The sequence below is a fragment of the Meles meles genome, chromosome 3 (assembly GCF_922984935.1).
Source record: "Meles meles chromosome 3, mMelMel3.1 paternal haplotype, whole genome shotgun sequence".
In the NCBI taxonomy this organism is placed as follows: domain Eukaryota; kingdom Metazoa; phylum Chordata; class Mammalia; order Carnivora; family Mustelidae; genus Meles; species Meles meles.
In genome coordinates this window covers 87617272-87635125 of record NC_060068.1, presented here as the reverse complement: position 1 = coordinate 87635125, position 17854 = coordinate 87617272, and the positions used below count along the sequence as shown (strand labels likewise).

The 17854-nt window shown below is 38.7% G+C and overlaps 1 protein-coding gene across 12 annotated transcripts in view; it reads left to right on the top strand.

Moving 5' to 3' along the window:
• MAST4 (microtubule associated serine/threonine kinase family member 4) overlaps positions 1 to 17854 on the top strand; it is a 558512-nt gene that overhangs the window by 431126 nt on the left and 109532 nt on the right. For all 12 annotated transcript variants that reach the window (XM_045999072.1, XM_045999069.1, XM_045999068.1 and 9 more), the window contains one exon: positions 4143 to 4231. In XM_045999072.1, the coding sequence (XP_045855028.1) occupies positions 4143 to 4231 (89 nt within the window). The remainder of the gene's footprint in view (positions 1 to 4142; positions 4232 to 17854) is intronic.

Sequence of the window (17854 nt, the reverse complement as noted above, 5' to 3'; positions counted from 1 at the left end):
GATGACCTTTGTTCCAAAGGCCAAAAACTGGGGACAATTCTACAAGCTTAGATGAGGATCAGTTTTAAACAAGCTGAGTTTTCTGCTGCGGTAGAAATGGTAGTTCCTATCTTACTTGGCAGGACATCCCCTGTTTTTTCCTGGGATGACCCTGCTTGAGAAAAAGCAAGCGAGGGGCGCCTGGGTGGCTCAGTGGATTAAGCCGCTGCCTTCGGCTCAGGTCATGATCTCAGGGTCCTGGGATCGAGCCCCGCATCAGGCTCTCTGCTCCGCAGGGAGCCTGCTTCCTCCTCTCTCTCTCTGCCTGCCTCTCTGCCTACTTGTGATCTCTCTCTCTGTCAAATTAAAAAAAAAAAAAAAAGAAAAAGAAAAAGCAAGCGAGGCTGAATGGACTCAGTCATGCTGGGGATAAGGAATGAACCTGGATTTTGTCCATGGGGCAGCGTATCTATCTCCTCTTTCTTCACTTTATGTATTAAATGAGTGTGGCGTAGTCACCGCCGTGTGGGGAGCTTGTTTCGTGCTTGGATGCCTTGAGCCACTCCTTACACCTGCAGGACAACCTGGAGGAATAAATGATGACGCCAGAGGTCCAATCAGCGTTTTGTACCCGTGTCATCACTGTGGCAGTGCCAGGTGCAGTGGCGGTGTAGGTAGTGAACACTCATGGGTCCTGCCAACTAAGAATTGTTTTATTATGGGTTAAAATCAGATTTTTTTTTAACTAGGCTCCACCCCCAGCGTGGAGCTCAGTGTAGGGCTTGAACTCACGGCCCTGAGATCAAGACCTGAGTTGAGCTCAAGAGTCGGGCACAACTGACTGAGCCACTCAGGTGCCCCTAAAACCAGATTTTAATTCATTCATTGGGAGCCAGGTACCTAGAGCAATAAAATGAGGTGATGTCAGAGATATTGGAAGCAAGCTGCATTGAGATTGGATGAATGCCAATCTCCCCCACCTGTGGAAAATTGTCTGCAGAATATCACAGAGGACCCCAGTATTTTTTTTTTTTAAAGATTTTATTTAGTTACCTGTTTGAGAGAGGGAGAATGAGAGAGAGAGAGAGCATGAGAGGGGAGAGGTCAGAGGGAGAAGCAGAATCCCTGCCGAGCAAGGAGCCCGATGTGGGACTCAGTCCTGGCCTCCAGGATCATGACCCGAGCCAAAGGCAGTTGCCTAACCAACTGAGCCACCCAGGTGCCAGGACCCCAGGATTTTAAAAGCACTATATTACATTTGAGATATATATATATAGTATATATATATAAAACATATATATAGTGTATATATATAAAACACATATATACTATATCTAGAGAGATATTACATATATATTACATATATAGGTATATACACATATGTATATATGTGTGTACATATATACATACATATGTGTACATATATATTTACATATGTAACATATACACATATATTAAATATAATATTACTATATATATATCAAGAATTAGATATTTTGGGGGTTAAATACAGTATAAAATTCCTCTTTACCCTAAGGATTTTAGCAATAAATAAATTTATTTGTGAGGCCAAGACACTATTTCATGAGTATGGAGATTTTATACATAGGAATCTGTATTTTTATAAAGTCTGGTTTTATATTTCATGATGAAAAGTTTCCTGTTTGATTGTTGAGAGATTCAAGTCTATTTAATTTTAATACTGTCTCTACCTTCATGCTCAAGATCATAGAGAGGTTAGAGAAGACCGTTTCAACTTTGATTGTTTGTAGCATTTGTCAATAAGATATGCCTCTGATTATTTAAGGTTTTGTATAAAATGTTCCTTGTGCCTTGTTTTTAACTTTTTCCTTGTTCCCATATTCATAGATGAAGAATCCTTTTTGCTTTTGCTCTAAATTGCATTCATAATCATTAGTTTGTAAAGATGACTGTCTTTTTAGAGAGTAGGGCAAACAAAGGATGAATGTAATATAAACTTATCATATTTTTATACTTTGTATTTTAAAATTTTTTACAGTAAGCAAACAAGTGTATTCTATTTCCAGGTTTTATTGAGAGATTTCTTTGTGATTTTTTTTTTTTTAGTCACATTTTTAAAATCAGAACTTTCCTGCCTTTTCTTGGTAGGCTTTAAGTAACTGACATAATTTTGAAAATTTCTTTTCTTTTTCTTTGTTTTAAATTTAAATCATTGTCTATTTATTTTGCCCATAGAGGTGTACTAGTCATTCCATATGTTTGTTGGGAAGATTCAATTTTTTAAGGGTTTCTTCAAGAAATATCATTTTTTAGATTTTAAGTTCTTATGTTTCACCAGTATCCCTCATTAGGTTACTATTTCTACTGATTTACATTTCTTACTGAAAATTTTATTTATGTATATAAACATTAGTAATTGAATGTCAAGAGAAAATCTTCATAAGTGATTTAGATCAAATACTAAATGTAAAAAATAATATAGCTATCTTTCTAGCAGTTAACTCATATTTCAGTTAATTTGGTTAAATTAACAAATAACTTGGCTGAGATTTCCAGGGTATAAATCTGTCATTTGTAATTCCTTTATTAACATTAACAAGTAGATATATTTACTATTCCTATATTGGAATGAAAGAAGACATCAATTTGAATTAACCTAAATAAATTATAAAGTATCTTTTTAAAACAATCATACTATCTGATTTAATGATTATGAATTTTGAATTTAATAGGTCATATATAGTTCTTGATAGATGAGTTGATAGTATCACAATCCACCTTTATAATTAAGTATCAAGGGTCTATTCTTAATCAACAGTTCTTTAAGGCTGACTAAACATGATCTTAATTACACTCACAGAAATGCTAAGGGAGGTTGATTGTTCCAGTAAGGAAAATAAAATGATGCAGCCTGACCTTAACAAAATATAAATAAGGGAATGTTGACAAATGATAATAAGCAGCGAACTTTTAAGGGAGAGGATTGGTTCCCAAGTCAATATTGCTGAAAGAAATTGAGTTGAGTCTTTAAATGTATTATTTGAATATTGAGAAATGTTCCTTTCAAATATTCTGTGCAAACTCTCAAATATGTCCATGGTATCTAATTTAGAAGTCAGGTGAAAACTTCTCTTTGAAGCACCTGTTATAACAGGTATATTCTGAATTCAAGAAGAGATTATGATAAACCTTCAGTGGTAGTTGAGGGCAGCCCAAGTGTAGGAGGATAGAATGACAGTGCCCTGAACCTTATTATAGGTCAATTCGGTGAGGTAACCTGCTGGCTTTTACTCCTCTTTTTCTCACTGCTTTACTGCTAATAGAGAATGCAGTGCCAGTCTGCACTGAAGGAAAAGTACATGAAGGGGAGATAATTTTCGCATCATCATCAGTCAGTTTCGTGTCTGTCTTATTCTTTGCTGCTTGTGAGAGTTATCTGCAAATCCAAATACGTATTTTATAACTTGGTCCAGGCAGAAACAGGAAAAAGTAGTTGCCCTTTGCCCGAATGTAGCAGGTTGTTTCTATTGAGTGGGTCCCCAGGATAATAAGAGTAGGTAGTGTGCCTTTGGCAAAAGGCTTTCGCTATTATTGTAAGACCAACTAGGGTCCATTTTTATGATTCCAAAATATTTACCTTCATGAGGAATTTGAATGGAGTATTCAAGATGAAAAATGAATCAATAGTGAAATACATCTTGGGCATCGGCTGCTCTATTGACAAAAGGCACAAATAGGAAATTTGTCTAAATAATTAGATTTTTAATTAGTGCATCATTGTAAGATGAATGTCATTGCGCTTCACTGCATGTAATTTTGTATTAGAAATTTCATGTCAACAGAGATGCTACCTGGGGTTTGAATCATTAATTTATCACTTGGGTGTATAGCGTGTCACCTACTTGCAGTCGGGAGCAGAAAGAAGGCATTTAATTACAACTTCACTGGTGGTGAAACATATTGATGGTGTTATGCAATATGAATACATTATATTTTCTAATATTCAGGGGGCAGGCACCCCTCAAATATTAGTGAGTGCATATTAACTTGCAAAGCTTTAAGCCACAGCCTGAGCAGATAGGTTGCTGAACCTCTAGTATCTGTGTATATTGAATATACCTGGGCATTAGTGACGTTATATGTGCTTTTTAAAACTTTGATTTTGTTTTTCCTTTTCACAGTTGCCGAACAAGCAACCGGAAAAGCTTGATAGGCAATGGACAATCACCAGCATTGCCTCGACCACACTCACCTCTCTCTGCTCATGCAGGTAAAGACTTACCCTTTCTTGAGTTGTGTCTTCCTCTTTCTTGCTGGTTCTTAAAATAATCCAAGCTTTTTGAAATTCAGGTGTGTCTTTCCCACTTATCTTGGTTTTCCTTTTGTTTTATCAGTACTTTGTTCTTTCTGATAAGTTAGCCCAAACCTCATCCTCTCTTTCAGAGTGTTTGGACACTGAAATTGAGAATTTTTTTTTTTTATATGGAATCCTTTTTCAGCTATTGATTTCTCCATTTCTAAATCTGTAGATCATGCAAGACAGGTTTCTGTGTTGGGATTATTTCTGGGGAATACAGATGTGTTAGTTCACATGAAGAGGATCAGTATTCAGAACTCTAGGGAAGGAAAAATACCTTTTTCCCTGCGCTTTTCAGTTCTCCACTGGGAACCTCCTAACCCAAGACAGATTAACAAGAGAAGAGCAAACACATTTATTTAATGAAGATTTCTGTAACGCAGGAGCCTTCATGAGGGAATGGAAACCCAGAGACACGGTTGACCTGAGTGAATTGATGGTAGGTTTGAGGCAGAGTGAAAAGTTGTGCAAGGACTGGGCAGAAATGAGCTAACTCTAGTAAACCAGGGCAAATTGAGCAAGAGCTGTACATTCACAATCCTCTGTCCATTGTTTTCAGGAATCAAGACGCTCCTTTGCTTCAGGTGCAGATTCACAGAACCTTCCTACACATGCCATTTCTCCTATTTCTTCAGCTTAAAACACTGTTGGGCAGGATGCCATATTTTGAGGCCACATGTCTTAACCTCCTTCAGAACCATTCAGCATTTATTCTCCCTAAAGTTGAACTTCCCCATTACTTACATTCTGTTAGAAATAATGCTGCTAGTAACAGTCTAGGATGTATCTTCTCTAGTATGTGTGCAGGAGTTTATCTCAGGTTTTGCCTGGAAATGGCAGATATAACTTATTTATTACACCTATAATCATTATAAGGACAGTGAAGATTAAGATATGAGTCCTTGGCCTCAAGTACCAATTATAAGCAAGGTATAGCTATATTAAAAAAAATGTGTGGTCCAAAACAATGAACACTGTTATGCTGTAAATAAACAAATAAAAAAAAATAGCTACATAAAAAAAAAACAAAAACAAAAACAAAAAACTTATTGTTAAAAAAAAAAAAATGTGTGGTGAAGATTACTGCGAATGTTGGGGTTTGGTTTTTTGTTTTGTTTTGTTTTTTTTTTTTTTTGGTTTTGTGGTTTTTTTGTTATTTTTAATTATCCATGATGTTGCAAGGAAGAGAAGGGTTAATTCCAACCAGGAAAGTATGGGAGAGTTTGAAGGAGTCACTTAGTCAGGATGCTGAAAGCCAAGCAAGACTTGGGCTTGTAGAAATGGGGTGAGAGAAGGGGAATTACCAGTGTGGCTGGAGTGAGGCATGCTTGTTGGATTGTAAGGAAACATGAAGGTGGAAAAAGAGGTGAAAGAGAGTACAAGGGATTTGGATTTTGATTGCCCTTCAAGGATTTGAGGAGGATCTGTGTTTTGAGAAGCTGTCTTGAGAATTGTGAAGGATGACGGGTGGAAAGGATGGATGAGTAAGCCCTAAGTCATTGTACTCTGAGAAGCTCTAACACCATTGGGCTTTCAGATGATACTCATTTCCTATTTAAAAATAGGGCTCTGACTCTTTCCTGAAGGCAATCCTTTTGCTCAGGGGTTGCTTTCAAATTGAGATTGGGAGTTAACAATAACAGGTTTGGGGAGAAGAAACGAGAGAGAGAGAGAGAGAGAGAGAGACAGACAGTTGCCCCTTTGGAACAAAACTTTATTTTCTCTTTAGTTATAAATAAAAGATGGCCAAGCAAAAAAGGTAAAACAAGAGTTGATAAAATTATGATACTAAAGCAAGACCACCACCTGAAGTTCAGAAATACCGTTCTCAGGTAGAACTTGAGAGAAACTCTTGCACATATACACAAGAGGACATGATCTAGACTCTTCATAGCCACACTGTAATAGCTAAACATCTGAAGCCATCTAAGTAGCTTTCGATTGAAAAATGGGTAAATGAGTTGTGGCATAGTCATCACAGAACACTGTGCACAAAGGAAGTATTAACACCACGCCTGTCTGCAGGGGACGCAACTCTGAGAGAGTGTTGGACAGCAAAAGCCAACTTGCAAAAAAAAGTTGGTTGAAACCATTCATGTAAGGTTAGCATGAAGCTATAAAGAGTATTTTGTTTAGGGATACACACATATACTCTTAAACATGTATATACATTTCTTTTAAGAGCCTAAAGGAAAACATAATCCTTTTAAAGACAGATTTCATGGTAGTAATTACCTCTGAGAAGGTGTGAGGGAGATATTGCTGGGGGAGGGGGAAGCAGTTGGTAATAGTGGATTTCCACAGCTCCTTGATGACCACCCAGCTACTTCTGTCATTACCGTTTATAACGTGGAGATGTATATTTAATTATCATCAGAACAGTGAAAGGTGACAGAGGGGCAAACAAGGCCAAATACCTACTTGGGGCTGGAATTCTATCTTTTTTTTTTTTTTTTTTAAGAGTTGCAGTCTTGGGGCACCCGGGTGGCTCAGTCGGTTGAGCCGCTTGCTGCCTTCAGCTCGGGTCATGATCTCAGGGTCCTGGGATCGAGTCCTGCATCGGGCTCCTTGCTCGGTAGGGAGCCTACTTCTCTCTCTGCCAGCCTCTCTGCCTGCTTGTGTGCTGTCTCTCTCTCTCTGTCAAATAGATAAATAAATAAAATCTTGAAAAAAAAAAAAGAGTCGCAGTCTTATTTTTTTAGAGAGAGAACAAATGCACATGTAGGGTGGTAGGTGAGGGCAGAGGGAGAAGGAGAGAGAGAATCTCAGTCAGACTACACACCCAGCGTGGGGCCTGACGCAGGGCTTGTTCTCATGACCCTGAGATCATGGCCTGAGCTGAAGTCAAGAGTTGGACGCTCAAGCGCCTGAGCTACCCAGATGCCCCTGGAATTGTTTCTTTACATTCATCCTGAAGAGTTGTGGCAATATATACAAGTGCTAAGTGTATCTTGAATTTTATTTCTTATGTGCAATTCAGTAGTGATTAAAAACTTCAATCCTACTCCTCTCTGTAGTGTTCTGTAGGAATTGTACCCTAGTTTATGTGCCTGTTGATGAGTCTTTTATTGCTGTGATTTTCTTCACTGCTAATATTAAGAGTAGAGAAAATGTGGTGAAGACTTTAATGATCCTTTTAATTATTTTTCTTTTTCTCTATGTAGACTTAGCTTGAATTCTTTTCTCTTCAGACATAATCAGAGGAGTGGGCAGAGAGAAGCCTGTCTGTCAGGTTCTGACAGCATTTTCCCTCAGGTCGAAGAGCCAACAGGTTTTTATTTGCTCAGAACCTGTAGAACTCTGTCAGACTTAATTTGTGAGACATGGTATTTATCACAGTCTGGTAGTTTCCTATTTATATATAATAAGAGGAGGAAAATGTAAATTAAATAAAGACCAGTCCTCCTGTCTTGATGATGGTAAATGCCTGCCCACTCACCTTGCCTCATCACCTCTTCCTTCCCGTTGCTATCTTCTGTGTCATGTGTTTGAGACAAAGAATGCCAGAGAGAATTCCCAAATGTCTTTACAAAACACAAGAGAAAGAAAACCCACCATCTTTCAGTGCTTACTGACCCAAAGATAAAGTTAGACTTTTTTATTTATTTATTTATTTTTAGGTCAGGCTTATGTGAATCAGGCCACTCATCGCTGACACATGAATTAATCCCCTGTCAAATGAATTGTTAGAGATGAGAATGTGAATTCACTTGTGCGGATGTGTCAGTAGGGCTCTAAGGAAAGAGAGCCCAGCATAGTATTCTGGATCTTATCTCTACAAACAAAATAGTGTTTGTTGAGAGTAAGGGATTCCTAAAAGAGCAGTGAATAGGAGTCCCATTAAAAAAAACAAAGGCAGAAAAATCACAGACTCCTGGTTCTGGGAAGATTTTAAGCATGAAATTTAATCCAGAAGCCCCAAAGGAAAAGACTAGTGTATCTCCCCAACATGATGATTTCTCTTTAGTAAATAAAATCAAAAGGAAACAAAGTGTGAGAAATCATTTTATGCCCATAAATAGATAAGTATCTGATTGCCTTAACACAGGCACAAAGAGCTTGTATAAATTGATAGGAAAATGGCGAATGCACCCAAGATGTCAATTGCACATCATAGAAAACAGATCAAAATGTCCCCCCAAAAGTATGAAATGATTCATTGCAATCGTGAGAGAAACGTGAGCCACAGTAGAGTATCATTCACCTGACACATTGTCAAAAACTTTATAAAACTGACAGACTCCAAAGACAGCAAGAGTAGAGAAAGAAGCCCCGCCATGTGACATCAGTATCAGTGATGTGACTGGTGCTACCATTTTGGTTGTAGCGGTTTGCCCTGTTGGTGAAAACCACAACTGCATTTACCCTTTGGCTCAGCCAGTTCATCTCTAGGAAGTCATCTAGTGAGATTCTCGCAGAATAACAGAAAATAACAAGGCTAGTGACTAGTAAATAGCAGATGGAAAGTGAAGTTATTGCCATTTCATCATTTAAAGTGTCCTTCGGTAGGGGACTGGTTTTGTAGAAAATGATTCAGACATACAGTCCAGGACTGCATGGTTGTTACAAAGAGAGAGAGAGAGAGAGACTTTCATATTCTGATATTAGATTGATGCTCAAGATAGTGGTTAAGTGAAAAAATACACTGTGTAATTTTCTATGTGTGTGTGTTTTAGACAGCGTAGATGCATATAGGCACACTTGTATATCATGCATATTCATAGGCAATTTTGGAAGGAGAAAAGAGAGACTTAGCACTGTTAATCTTTGGGGACTAGGTAGGTAGGGAAATTAGCATACAGTGGTTTTATACTAAAATAAGGCTCTAAAAATAAGCCAATAAAGAAAACAAAACAATACCCACCTTAGTTTTCTGTTGTAGTGTAATAAATTACCAAAAATATACTGGCTTAAAACAGTATCCATGTATTAATTTTATGCTTCTATGGGGCAGATGTCTGAGTACACTTGACTTGCTTGAGCTCAGGGGATTCTCAAGCTATCAGAAGGCCAAAATCAGAGAAAGGTGGAAAATCCCAAGTTCCTAGGTCCCAAGGAACCCCCTCACCCAGTGTTTCTGCTTAGAGTATCATAAGTCCAAAATCAGAGTGTCGATTGGACTGGGCTCTTATCTGGAGACGAGGAAAGAATCTGCTTCCAAGCTTGTGGAGGTTGTGAACAGATTCACATCCCTCCAGGTAGAGGAATGAGATCCCTGTCTCATCTTGACCATTGGCCAGAGGCTGCTTTCACCCTCTGGAGGCCACGGTCCTCTCCCTGCAAGCCTCCGCTGGCACAGCCAGTCCTTCTCATGCTTCAGGTCTCTAACTTTGCCTGCCATCAGCCAGAGCACATTTTTTCTTTGAAAAGGCTTATCTGATTGGGTAGTGACTCCAGGCCTTTTAAGTCCTAAGAGCACACGTTGCCCCCTTCCAAAATACCTAACCTTTTGTGTCTTCAGAAGTTGTTCTTACCAGGAATTTGCAGGTAACTGTTGAGATTCGTTTATAAGAATGTTTTTGGAAGGAAAGATGGAAAGGAGTCTCACGTTCCTATTGGACAATGGTAGGAATTGTTACAGACAGGAAATATCCCTAAGGTTAGGTTAGTATGTTGTTGGAAAAAGTTTCATAAATTATTTTATAATAATGAAGTACCTCATGTCTGAAGGATGAGTCACCGGGTTATTTGTTGCCGCATTGTTCACCAGGCCCTTTTTCAAAGCTGTAACTGAACTAAATGGGGCCCACAGAGGCAGAAATAATCAGAGAACTGGAGAGCTTCTATTTCACAGAGAAACTAAGAACACACGGAACAGCACTGGGATGGGTGCATGGGGGTTGGGCAGCACAACATACATTGCACGTCCCACTCGTGTGACTAGTCCCTGTGGACATTGTGGTTCACGTTTCATCATCTTCCTTCTTCTCCACCTCTTGGGGGCCAGGAGGCGTGGGCTTAATGACCCAGTGCAGGCATTAAGGGAGAAACTATGAGATACCGTGGGTATTTTTTTCAGTAGGGTTTTTCTTAGTTCAGAAAATGGTGAGAACCTTCCTCTTTGGGACTTGTTTTGGAGTTTCTTCTTGAGCCCCACGTGAGAAGGGGTGAGCCCACTTTACAACGTGCATTTGCGGTGTATTGGTGTTCTCATTCATTAGGCGAGACTCTGAATGGGACGGGGGTACACGCAATGGTTTCTGCAGATAGGCATTGCTGATGCAAAGAATTGGAAGTGAGTAGTCAGGCAATGAGATAGAGACAGGGAAAAAATAAACACTGTGGAGTGGAGTTCAGAGAAGATAATCTGGGGTAGAGCAGGGGGAGCAAGGGTTCCAGGGTGCCAGAGGTGTCCCTGAGAGCATCCCCAATGTTGGTGGGGAACTTCGTCTCTACACACTGTGCCGAGAATGGGAACCCTAAGCTTGGAATGTGTAGCTGGGCAATAACGGATTTAGCAAAACCTGAAATGTGGGCGCTGAGTGCCAACCAAGTCCTTAATCGGCTTACCAACGTCCACATGATGCGGTGCCATTTTAAAGAAGAAGTGGTAAAATCTCCTAAGAAATTCAACAGGCCACATGTCCATGACTCTGATCTTCCAGGCTGGTGTGGCTAAAAAATAAAATGGAATATTCTGATTATAACAGTGAAAACTGATAGTTTGTAGGAAAGAGGAGAAATGTCATGGAAGATAGGAATATCCTGTCAAGTTACACAACCGCTTGCTAACATTTTGTTTTATTTCTTGTCCATGTGTGTGCACATGTGTATATGTGTACATGTGAGTGTTGAAGTTTCTGTGTTAGTGCACCCTTGCCAGTGCTCATGGTATAGAGTTTCAGCTTCCACCAATATAAGCCAAACAATATCATAGTATTTTTTCCGATTTAATTGAGAAATAATTGACATTAGTTTCTGATGTACAACATAATGATTTGGATTTGCATCTATTGGGAAGTAAGTTTAGTGAACATCCATACCCTCATATAGGTTTCACTTTTTTTTTTTTAAGATTTTATTTATTTATTTGAGAGAGAGAAAGAGTGCATGAGCAAGGTGAGGAACAGAGGGAGAAGGAGACTCTTTGCTGAGCGAGGAGCCCGATGCGGGACTCAATCCCAGGACCCTGGGGTCATATGTGAGCTGAAGGGAGACACCTAACTGATTGAACCACCCAGGTGCCTCAAGGTGATACATTTTTTCTTATGATGAGAACTTCTAGGATTTACTCTTTTAGAAGCTTTAAATATATAGTACAGTTTTATACAGCAAGGTGGGTTTAGTTAACATTACATCCTGGAATTTATCTTACAGTTGTAAGATGGACCTTTTGTATTTCTCTGAATTATTTCACTTAGCATAATCTCCTTATTCATTCATGTTGTTGCACTTACAGAATTTCCTTCTTCTTTTAATGGCTGATTAGTATTCCTGTAATTATATGTATACCACATTTTCTTTATGTATCCATCTCTTGATGGACACTTAGGTTGTTTCTATGTTTTAGCTATTATAAATAATGCTGCAGTGAACATGGACTACACGGATCTTCTTAGTGACTTTGTTTCCTTCAGATAGACACCAAGAAGTGGAATTGCAAAATCATGTTCTATTTTTCTTTTTTTTTTTAACACTATCATTTTTTTTATTAACATATAATATATTATTTGCCCCAGGGGTGTAGGTCTGTGAATCGTGAGGCTTACACACTTCACAGCACTCATCATTAGCACCTTCCTTCCTCAATGTCCATAACCCAAGAGCCCTCTCCATTGCCACCCTTTCCCCAGCAACCCTTGGTTTGTTTTGTGAGATTAAGAGTCTCTTATGGTTTGTCTCCCTCCCTGGTCCCATCTTGTTTCATGTTTTCCTTCCCAACCCCCCAAACTCCCCACTTTGCCTCTCAAATTCCTCATATCAGGGAGAGCATATGATAACTTTCTTTCTCTGATTGACTTATTTCGCTCAGCATAATACCCTCTAGTTCCATCCACATTGTTGCAAATGGCAAGATTTCATTTCTTTGGATGACTGCATAGTATTCCATTGTATATATATACCACATCTTATTTATCCATTCCTCTGTAGTTGGCCATCTAGGTTCTTCCCATAGTTTGGCTCTTGTGAGCATTGCTGCTATGAACATTCAGGTGCACATGCCCCTTCAGATCACTGCATTTGTATCTTTAGGGTAAATACCCAGTAGTGTGATTGCTGGGTCATAGGGTAGATTTTTCAACTTTTTGAGGAACCTCCATGCTGTTTTCCAGAGTGGCTGCACCAGCTTGCATTCCCACCAACAGTGTAGGAGGGTTCCCCTTTCTCCGCATCCTCACGAGCATCTGTCGTTTCCTGAATTGTTAATTTTAGCCATTCTGACTGGTGTGAGGTGATATCTCATTGCAGTTTTGATTTGTATTTCCCTGATCCCAAGTGATGCGGAGCACTTTTTCATGTGTCTTTTGGCCATCTGGATGTCTTCTTTGCAGAAATGTCTGTTCATGTCTTCTGCCCATTTCTTGATTGGATTATTTTTTCTTTGGGTGTTGAGTTTGATAAGCTCTTTATAGATTTTGGGTACTAGCCCTTTATCTGATATGTCATTTGCAAATATCTTTTGCCATTCTGTCAGTTGCCTTTTGGTTTTGTTGATTGTTTACTTTGCTGTGCAAAAGCTTTTGATCTTGATGAAGTCCCAATAGTTCATTTTTGCCCCTGCTTCCCTTGCCTTGGGTGATGTTTCTAGGAAGAAGTTGCTGTGGCTGAGGTTGAAGAGTTGCCACTTGTGTTTTCCTCAAGGATTTTGATGGATTCCTGTCTCACATTGAGGTCTTTCATCCATCTTGAGTCTATTTTCCTGTGTGGTGTTAAGGAAATGGACCAGTTTCATTTTTCTGCATGTGGCTGTCCAGTATTTCCAACACCATTTGTTGAAGAGGCTGTCTTTTATCCATTGGACATTCTTTCCTGTTTTGTCAAAGATTAGTTGACCATAGAGTTGAGGGTCCATTTCTGGGCTCTCCATTGTGTTCCATTGATGTATGTGTCTGTTTTTGTGCCAGTACCATGCTGTCTTGGTGATGACAGCTTTGTAGTAGAGCTTGAAGTCTGGAATTGTGATGCCACCAACTTTGGCTTTCTTTTTCAACATTCCTCTGGCTATTTGAAGTCTCTTCTGGTTCCATATAAATTTTAGGATTATTTGTTCCATTTCTTTGGAAAAAAATGGACAGTATTTTGATAGGAATTGCATTAAACGTGTAGATTGCTTTAGGTAGCATAGTCATTTTCTTTTTCTTTTTTTTTTTTTTAATTTTATTTATTTATTTGACAGATAGAGATCACAAGTAGGGAGAGAAGCAGGCAGAGAGAGAGAGGAGGAAGCAGGCTCCCCGCCAAGCAGAGAGCCCGACGCGGGACTCGATCCCAGGACCCCGAGATCATGACCTGAGCTGAAGGCAGCAGCTTAAACCACTGAGCCACCCAGGCGCCCCGCATAGTCATTTTCATAATATTTGTTCTTCCAATCCATGACCATGGAACATTTTTCCATTTCTTTGTGTCTTCCTCAGTTTCTTTCATGAGTACTTTATAGTTTTCTGAGTACAGGTTCTTTGCCTCTTTGGTTAGATTTATTCCCAGGTATCTTGATTTTTGGGTGCAACTGTAAATGGAATTGACTCCTTAATTTCTCTTTCTTCTGTCTTGCTGTTGGTGTATAGAAATGCAACTGATTTCTGTGCATTGATTTTATATCCTGATACTTTACTGAATTCCTATAAAAATTGTAGCAGATTTGGAGTGGAGTTTTTTGGGTTTTCCACATAAAGTATCATATCAAATGCAAAGAGTGATAGTTTGACTTTTTCTTGCCAATTTGGATGCTTTTAATTTCTTTTTGTTGCCTGATTGCTGAGGCTAGGACTTCTAGTACTATGTTGAATAGCAGTGGTGATAATGGACATCCCTGCCCTGTTCCTGACCTTAGCAGAAAAGCTCTCAGTTTTTCTCCATTGTAAATAATATTCACTGTGGGTTTTTCCTAGATGGCTTTGATGATATTGAGGTATGTACCCTCTGTCCCTACACTTTGAAGAGTTTATATCAAGAAAGGATGCTGTACTTTGTCAAATGCTTTTTCAGCATCTATTGAGAGTATCATACGGTTCTTGTTCTTTCTTTTATTAATGTAATGTATCACATCGATTGATTTGCGGATGTTGAACCAACCTTGCATCCCTGGAATAAATCCCACTTGGTTGTGGTGAATAATCCTTTTAATGTACTGTTGGATCCTATTGGCTAGTATTTTGGTGAGAATTTTCACATCTATGTTCATCAAGGATATTGGTCTATAATTCTCCTTTTTGGTGGGGTCTTTGGTTTTGGGATCAAGGTAATGCTGGCCTCATAAAATGAGTTTGGAAGTTTTCCTTCCATTTGTATTTTTGGAACAGTTTCAGGAGAATAGGTATTAATTCTTCTTAAAATGTTTGGTAGGATTCCCCTAGGATGTCGTCTGGCCCTGGGCTCTTGTTTTTTGGGAGATTTTTGATGACTGTTTCAATCTCCTTACTGGTTATGGGTCTGTTCAGGTTTTCTATTTCTTCCTGGTTCAGTTTTGGTAGTTTATATGTCTCCAGGAATGCATCCATTTCTTCCAGATTGTCAAATTTGCTGGCGTATAGTTGCTCATAATATGTTCTTATAAGTGTTTGTATTTCTTTGGTGTTGGTTGTGATCTCTCCTCTTTCATTCATGATTTTATTAATTTGGGTCCTTTCTCTTTTCCTTTTGATAAGTCTGGCCAGGGGTTTATCAATCTTATTTATTCTCTCAAAGAACGATCTCCTAGTTTCATTGATTTGTTCTATTGGTTTTTGTTTGTTTGTTTTCTATTTCATTGACTTCTGCTCTAATGTTTATTATTTCTCTTCTGCTGGGTTTAGGGTTTCTTTGTTATTCTTTCTCCAGCTCCTTTAGGTATAGGGTTAGGTTGTGTACTTGAGACCTGACCTTTCTTGTTTCTTGAGAAAGACTTGTATCACTATATCCTTTCCTTTCAGGACCGCCTTTGCTGTGTCCCACAGATTTTGAACCGTTGTGTTTTCATTATCATTTGTTTCCATGAATTTTTTCAATTCTTTTTTAATTTCCTGGTTGACCCATTCTTTCTTTAGTAGGATGCTCTTTAGCCTCCATGTATTTGAGTTCTTTCCAACTTTCCTCTTGTGATTGAGTTCTAGCTTCAGAGCATTGTGGTCTGAAAATATGCAGGGAATGATCCCAGTCTTTTGGTACCAGTTGAGACCTGATTTGTGACCCAGGGTGTGATCTATTCTGTAGAATGTTCCATGTGCACTCGACAAGAATGTGTATTCTGCTGCTTTGGATTGGAGTGTTCGGAATATATCTGTGATGTCTGTCTGGTCCAGTGTGTCATTTAAGGCCTTCATTTCCTTGTTGATCTTTGCTTGGATGATCTGTCCATTTAAGTGAGGGGGGGGGTGTTAAAGTCCCCTACCATTATTATATTATTGTTGATGTGTTTCTTTATTTTTGTTATTAATTGGTTTATATAGTTGGCTGCTCCCATGTTAGGGGCATAAATATTTAACATTGTTAGATCTTCTTGTTGGACAGACCTTTTGAGTATGATATAGTGCCCTTCCTCATCTCTTGTTATATAGTCTTTGGCTTCAAATCTAATTGATGTGATATAAGGATTGCCACCCCAGCTTTCTTTTGATGTCCATTAGCATGGCAAATTGTTTTCCACCTCCTCACTTTAAATCTGGAGGTGTCTTTGGGTCTAAAATGAGTTTCTTCTAGACATCATATCAATGGGTTTTGTGTTTGGGTTTTTTTTTTTTTTCCATTCTGATACCCTGTGTCTTTTGATTGGGGCATTTAGCCCATTTTACATTCAGAGTAACTATCGAAAGATATGAATTTAGTGTCATTGTATTGCCTGTAAAGTGACTCTTACTGTATATTGTCTCTGTTCCTTTCTGTTCTACTGCTTTTAGGCTCTCTCTTTGCTTAGAGGACCCCTTTCAATATTTCCTGTAGGGCTGGTTTGGTGTTTACAAATTCTTTTAGTTTTTGTTTGTCCTGGAAGCTTTTTACCTCTCCTTCTATTTTCTTTCTTTCTTTCTTTCTTTTTAAGATTTTATTTATTTATTTGACAGAGAGAGAGGGCACAAGTAGGCAGAGAGGCAGGCAGAGAGAGAGGGGTGGGGAAGCAGGCTCCCTGTTAGGCAGAGAGCCTGATGCGGGACTAGATCCCAGGACTCTGAGACCGTGACCTGAGCTGAAGGCAGAGGCTTAACCCACTTAGCCACCTAGGCACCCCTCTCCTTCTATTTTCAAAGTAGCCTAGCTGGATATAGCATTCTTGGCTGCATGTTTTTCTCATTTAGTGCTCTGAATATATCATGCCAGTTCTTTCTGGCCTGCCAGGTCTCTGTGGATAAGTCTGCTGCCAATCTAATATTTTTACCATTATGTTACAGACTTCCTATGCCGCGCAGCTTTCAGGACTTTCTTTTTGTCACTAAGACTTGTAAGTTTTACTATTAGATGATGCGGTGTGGACCTATTTTTATTGATTTTGAGGGGGCGGTTCTCTGTTCCTCCTGGATTTTGATGCTTGTTCCCTTTGCCATATTAGGGAAATTCTCTACTACAATTCATTCCAATATACCTCTGCCCCCCTCTCTCTTTCTTCTTCTTCTGGTATCCCAATTATTCTAATATTGTTTAGTTTTATGGTATCACTTGTCTCTCGAATTCTCACCTCGTGGTCCAGTAGTTGTTTGTCTCTCTTTTGCTCAGCTCTTTTATTCTCTGTCATTTGGTGTTCTGTATCACTAATTCTCTCTTCTGCCTCATTTATCCTTGCAGTAAGAGCCTCTATTTCTGATTGCATCTCATTAATAGATTTTTTAAATTTCAGCTTGGTTAGATTTTAGTTCTTTTATTTCTCCAGAAAGGGCTTTTATTTCTCCGGACAAGGTTTCTCTAATATCTTCCGTTCCTTTTTCGAGCCCAGCTAGCACCTCAAAATCATCATTCTGAACTCTAGATCTTACCTATTACCAATGTCCATATCGATTGGGTCCCTAGCCTTCAGTACTGCCTCTTGTTCTTTTTTTTGTGGTGAGTTTTTTTCAGCCTTGTCATTTTATCCAGATAAGAATATATGAATGAGAGAATAAAATACTAAAGGGTGGCAAAGACCCCAGAAAAATGCACACTAACCAAATCAGAAGAGACCTCAAATCGGTGGGAGAAGAAAGGGGGTAAAAAGAAATTTTTAAAATTTTTAAAAATATATGTATGTACTAGACTGGTAAATAGAACAGGGCCACCCACTTGTTTGTGGTGTATTTTGGTCTCCTAGAAGAAACTACCTCCCAAAATTTTAAGGAAAGAAAAACTTTTATATATATATATATATATATATATATATATATATATATACACAAAAATAAGGGTAAATATGATGAAGTGATAAAATATGACTGTAAA